Source organism: Hevea brasiliensis, chromosome 14, assembly GCF_030052815.1.
Source record: "Hevea brasiliensis isolate MT/VB/25A 57/8 chromosome 14, ASM3005281v1, whole genome shotgun sequence".
Lineage (NCBI taxonomy): Eukaryota > Viridiplantae > Streptophyta > Magnoliopsida > Malpighiales > Euphorbiaceae > Hevea > Hevea brasiliensis.
In genome coordinates this window covers 26,913,205-26,919,989 of record NC_079506.1, presented here as the reverse complement: position 1 = coordinate 26,919,989, position 6,785 = coordinate 26,913,205, and the positions used below count along the sequence as shown (strand labels likewise).

The following is a 6,785-nucleotide window of genomic DNA, read 5'->3' as shown; positions in this document are numbered from 1 at the left end:
AATTTAAAAATTATTTAGTCCTTAAAGTTTTATTTTAATAATAATTTACATTTATATTCATATTTCTCTTTTTTTTATATATATATATATATAACATTATAATACAATATATAAAAAATATTATAAATTGTTATACATATATATTATTAAAATCATAATTACAGAAATAAAATTTTACAAAATTACAAGGTTTGTTTATAAATAGTAATAATATTTAATGATCAATTTGTTATTAAAATATATAAATCATTTTACAATTAACTAAAATTTGTAAGGATGTTAAAATAAATAATTCTTATTTTCATAATTCAAATTTAAAATTTTTTTTATTTATTAAGATCCATATTTTAAAAATACAAATATTAAATTATTAATAAAATAAAATTTTAAGAGATAAATTATTAAAAATATAAACTTTGAGGAATAAATTATTTTCGTTTAAAAATAAAAATAAAGATATCTTAATTATTTTTTTCAAAATTAATGATAAATTAATAAAATTATAACAGTAAAAATTTAATTATAAAATTTGTTAATTTTTAAAAATTAAATTGTAGTTTATGTTATTTTTATACTTAATTTACATATTGGGAGGATCCCATTTTGTACTACGTTGATTTTACACAGGTGTCTATCGAGCTGTTTTCTGAGTGGTCCCATGTGATTTTTATTTGTGATAGTGCCGAGTTTTGTGATTAGAAGAGTCCATCAGGCCTTCTAATGGTAAAAGGGTGACAGAGTGCACCCAACATAGAAAATAATTTCTCTTATTATATACACATTAATTAATTCACCTCACATAACTAATTAATATGAGGGTTGTTAATTAATTTGCACAAATGAAAAACTAAACTTACCAGATATGTTACTGTCCCTCGGAACATCAACTACCAGTGCTGGACCTATATATTTACGAAATTCATTAGCCTGAGAGATTAGGCAAATATATATTCATTAGTACAAAATAAGAAAAATAATTATCTAAATCTGATCTGTCATGAATTAAAGGTGAAATTTGAAATTATAAAATTATTTTTAAAGAGTTAAAAATAAATATTAAAAAATGAAATTAAATGAAATTTTGATAAAGATATAGATGCTAAAATAAAAATAAAAAATATTAAAAAATTAAAATTAAATAATATAAATAAAATTTACATAAAAATATAAAGATCAAACAAAGATAAAAATATCAAAGAGCAATCATATATATCATATTTTAAATCACGATGAATTGGTTCTATTTAATTGACATATTGATGAAAACAATAAAGAAAAGGGGAGAAAGATGGATGAAATTGTATTACCATTAAGAGTCTTCAAGTCAAGTGTGCTTGCGTCTTACCCTTCTTCATATTATTCTTCAAAAAAGTGAGATGGAGCATCAACATTTGTGCCAGTGTGAGAAGGTAGCTTCATCTCAGAAACATAAGCATCTGAACCATTCTTTATGCTATCGATCACGGTTACCACTTGGCCCATCCCATCAGCAGTGCCCCATTTTGACATTTCAGGAGTGATCAAGTGGGTGATATCATAGATTTTACCATTATTATATACCTCTCTTCTCTCTGGGACTGCGATACGTAGTACCCCTTCGTCCAGTGAACGGACTGCTAGGGTAAGAATCCCTGGGCAGAGTTGCAATAGCAGCATTAGTTGAACTCTTCTCATGGTTCCTGCAGCCATAGGAAACGATGGATTGGAAATGGCTTGTATATTAGTATCAAGCAAATGCGCATGCTTAGCTTCGGCCCGCATGCAAGCACTATATATGGTGGAAAGAGCCAGACAAAATAAATAAATGGAAAACTTTTTTTCTAGACCTAACTTATAATAGACTTGAAATATATATGTGTGTGTGTGTGATGAAATCGATATGTTTATGTTGGGTTTTAAGACCAGCATGAATGGGGTCTATGCAAGAATTGCTCAAAAATATATTAATATGAAAACTACTGCATTCCTAAGCACAACCTTAAAATATAGGAGAAATTATTAGGTTCACCTAATATACATATACCCTTTTTCTGAAATCATGGATTTGAGTTGTTGATTATCTTTTATATATATATTCAATAAAATTAAATTGAGTCATTTTATCATGAATTCTCAAATCATGTTATAAAAAGGTGTTTATTTTAATTTATGAGCTGATCAAATCAGCTTATAAGCTATAAAAATAAAATAATCTGTTTGTTTATAATAATTTTTAAACTTATAGTTGAACTTATAAACTAAAAAAAATATAAATTGGGGGAGACTTAAATTTTTATTTTGATGTTTATAAGCTTTATACTTAAAAGCTAGTTTGATTAAGTATTTTAGTATATATTCATGTAATTTATGTAGATAACTATAATGGTTACTTAGCTTTTGGTCTATAAATATAAGAAACAGTGTCAAAATCATTATAGAACTCTATCTATTGCTATTTTCTCTATTCTCAAATAAACTCTAACTCGAACGTCAGAGTCGCTGGTCAAAAGACCACCGAACTTGCTACCTTATTAGTTTACAAGTATACTTGGAGCTTATTTGGCCATTGGACTAGTAGTCGCTTACAGCAGCATTAGATGCCATACCCTCTATTAGCTATCTGGTCTTACTGTTATCTGCTAAATAATTTTTTCCAGCCTCATATGATTATCCGATCTTTGCCTTTTCTACTGCCTCAGCACAATGCATTACCGAGGATGTTTTGCCATGCCTAATAACAGAAGAGACTTATGAAGCAAGAACTCTTACCAACCTTCTCTAGATCCTTGAAATAGGGGTGGAGTTACATCAATGTTTACTGCATGAACAAAAGTTGAGAAGTTTACTTCATTGACAGGTTTCAAGCTAAACGCTGCTTCTTTGTCAAGCTTAAGCAATATCATAGAAAAAATGAGAAATTTCTCTTATGACTTTGATAGTCTAGATGAAGATAAGTAAGTTTCAAGACTTCAATCGATTTCTACTCAATAATCAGTAACTACAAAATAGATAACATCAGAACATTTAGACCAATGGACTCTGCAAACCCCTGAGTTTCAAATCATAATTTGACAATTTTGCAAGAAGTTCTGTCTCTCTATCATTGCTTTGTATTCAAGGATAACAAGGACTCTGCTGTTCCTTTTCTTCAACCATATCTTGAAAATTGGAAAAAAAAAAAAAATTAGCCAAAAGAAATTTTAGTTATTCGCTTATAACATGTAGGAAAAGAGAGAATTATTTTGAATTATAAAAAAAATATTTAAATTAAATTTAACATATTTTAAGATTAATTAAAAAGAGGTAAATATCTTTTATAAATAATTTTTTAATAATAATAAATAAAAGTCTAAAGATTTAATGCAATATAAGTAAAAAGAAAATGACATATTGGAGATTATGCTAGTAGATAGTTCAAAAACTCTGAAAAGTATTACTATATAGTTTAAAAAAAATCTTGACAATTAAAAATAAAATAAAAAAATTTAAATATCATCTCATGGAGCATTGTTTGCTGAAATAAAAACACGAAATTATTAATGTAAAGCCCTTCTTCAACAGGGTGTTATGTTAGGCAATAATTCTTTTTAAATAAAATAAAAAAGAAGCTGTCACTTAAGACTTGCTCGTCAATACTAAATAGCTGGTGTTGGCATTTAGTAATGATAGCATGCCCGAAAATCAAGTTTTCCCATTATTATCATTATTATTATTTGGTAGATTATTGTTGTTATTGTTGTTATTATTATTTTAATTATTTTGTCATTATTGTTATTATTATTTTATTATTTTTGTTGTCATTTTTATTATTGCTTTTATTGTTATGGTTATTATTATTGTTATTTTTATTATTATTGTATTATTATTATTATTTTCATTATTTTGTTATTATTCTATGACACTTCTTACCCGTTTACAGTGTAGTCGAGCAAGACATGTCACACTCGGTGCTGGGGCACTCTATCTTATCTTATTTTATTTCTTTAATCATTTTAAACTCATTATCTTTTAATATCAATTTTTTTTTCTAAGGAGAAACTAAAGGAGTTTCCCCTGTTACTATTACCATTTGGCGTATCTCGCTGTTTACCTGCTTAAAATTTTCAATAATATTCTACAATGAAAATATTATTCATACTCATCATAGTCATGTCACATTCAATTCTTGCAATTCACATACTTATTTGTACAAATCTATTCATTTCCATACATATTCATTAATGCACGATTTATATATAGAAATCCTCATGTTTTCATTAATTTACATAATATACAAATTAATTTAAGATAAAAGAGCTTGTCGCAAGGTATTTTGCGGTCACCTGGACGAACACTCATCGAAGTGGGAAAAGTGAGGAGTCGCCACTTTAATTTTGAGGGAAATTAAAGAAAACCATTTATGGAAGTAAGTTAAAATAAAACCACTTCAAAAACAGAGATTCTAGGTTCGGGGTCCGTAAACGGGTGGGGAAGGTGTTAGGCACCCCACCTCGTCCCTCAACAAGGGTAAGCAGATTTAACTTCACGTTTTTCATAGTTAGGAAGGTTTGAATGGAAATGTTAATCCTTTTGACCGAAAGGAATGTTTGATTTTTCACTAATCCGGATTACCCAGTTACATAAGTAAATGAGACAACCTTAGTGAATTGCTGTTGCGTATTAATTTTATTTCAGGGGGAATCATCTTACGTATTTGTTAAAATTTAATTTGGGAATCGGATAAGAACTCTCCTCCGATCTCCTTTAAATATTTATTAAAAATTTTTAAGCTTGAGAATCGGATAAGAACTCTCCTCCGATCTCCTTTTAAATATTTGATAAAGTTTTTAAGCTTGAGAATCGGATAAGAACTCTCCTCCGATCTCTTTTTTAAATATTTATTAAAATTTTTAACCTTGAGAATCGGATAAGAACTCTCCTCCGATCTCCTTTTAAATATTTATTAAAATTTTTAAGTGGAAACCGGATAAGAACTCTCCTCCGATCTCCTTTTAAATATTTATTAAAATTTTTAAGTGAGAACCGGATAAGAACTCTCCTCCGATCTCTTTTATTTTAATAGGGATCGGATAAGGACTTTTCCGATCTCTCGAAACTTGATTCTGACTACCGTCACAAAATCCTAGAACTAAGGGTTTTGGCATTTAAAGATGCAGGGGCTCGGAATAAGGCTTCTTTTAACTCATTGGTATCTTGTAACTAGTCAGGAGATACCAAATCGAATTTTCCGACCTTCCTATGTGGTCGCCTTACCAGTACCTTTTGATACTCGATCTATCCCATTTATCTATCTTAAAGTTCGGTTTTACTCTGCCTTGTGTTGTCTTACTCAATTGTCTTTTGCATTATTCTAGTGATTCGGCCTTACTATTTTCCCGACTCATTGTTTAGACCTTTTATTATTTTTAAAGAGACCCTTAAGATACGGTTACCTACATTTTATCCGACCCCTTATACATTACTCGAGACTAGAAGACTTGCATTCAGAAATAACAAAGATTAACAAAAAGGATGGACTGATCAACAAAGAAGTAAACTCGAGAGTAACCTTTTGGTATTCTTTAGTGCAATATAAACTTAGAAAAAAAAAACTACGTACATAAAAGAACAAAGGAAATACGTAAAATGAAAACGAGCACTTAATAAAATGGCAATACGAGCACTCACCTGTAGGGAGCTAAATCTACTAAACTAAGTATGGAATCACAAAGCTTAATAGAACTGCAGGTTGGTAACCGGAAGGTTAAGGTCCGCCTTGAAACGAAGGATGCTTCGCTAAAATGCAATCGGGTCGAAATAATACCCGAGTTTAAATGAGGTTGAGCCTGGACAATGGGAGTGGAACTAAAGAAAACAAAGAGCTGAAAATGAGAGCACCACAGGATAATGAATGAACTGAAAATAGAGAGTTTCAGTATTCAAGAATCCCTTTTGCAAGAAAACACTTTAGAAAACTGGTTTCAAAAGTTTTTCTTATGAATGCTAAAAAAAAGCAGAGTAACGAACTGAATTAAGTTTCAGAGTTATTCTACTATAGTCACTGACCTCTTTTTTTTCGTCCCTTGAACAGTTTTCATGCAGGTATTTATAGGAACCGGGTGCTCCCCATGGAGGGTCAGGATCTGTTTTGAGGGAGATGGAGGGTTAAGATTTTGAAGGACATGATCTAATGGCTCGGGAATTAAAGAGAATCAGAACGGACGACTGGGATCCCTTTCGGAGTATTTGTCCTTTTCTCTCTTCTAATCAGTCGGCCCAAAATTTCTTGTCAAGAGCGATCCGAGGGCTAGGAGTGAAAGGCGCTGATCTTGTCGTTTTCTTCTTCGATCCGAGGGCTCCGAGCTCGTCCTTACAAGTAAGATCAATGGTGGAGATTAGGATGTACAGCGCTGTCCTGACGTACTCTGGCACATGTCAGTAATGCGGGCGATTCTGGGGCGTGCGATTGAGATTTCACCTGCAACGCTTTAACTACTTCGGCTCTGATTATGACGATAATCGACAGGAGCTGTCTTATTCTCTTTGTCTTCCGACCTCCCCTCCTTTCCGATCTTTTCAACATGATCCTTTTTTGATCTCTCATACCGGGTTCCTCTCTTCCAATCTCTCCTGACACGCTCTCTTCCGATCTTTCATGCCGGTCTCCCTTCTACCAATCTTTGCCACACCAGTCTTCCTTTATATCGGGTTCGGTCCAGTCAAAGCATTTATTTCCCTCAATTCTCGAGGCGTCCGCTTCGTTTTCTGCTTGCAATAAATGCTCAAATTTTCCTATATATATACCTTCAACCGGGAAGCCCTACCTC

The 6,785-nt window shown here is 31.1% G+C and overlaps 1 protein-coding gene across 1 annotated transcript; it reads right to left on the bottom strand.

Annotated features, from left to right (window-relative positions):
- Positions 1-1,312: 1,312 nt before the first annotated feature.
- LOC131173123 (cyclase-like protein 2) lies at positions 1,313-1,777 on the bottom strand. The gene has a single exon (XM_058134888.1). The coding sequence runs from the start codon at positions 1,759-1,761 to the stop codon at positions 1,357-1,359; it is 405 nt and encodes a 134-aa protein (XP_057990871.1). The 5' UTR covers positions 1,762-1,777; the 3' UTR covers positions 1,313-1,356.
- Between the last annotated feature and the right edge of the window lie 5,008 nt (positions 1,778-6,785).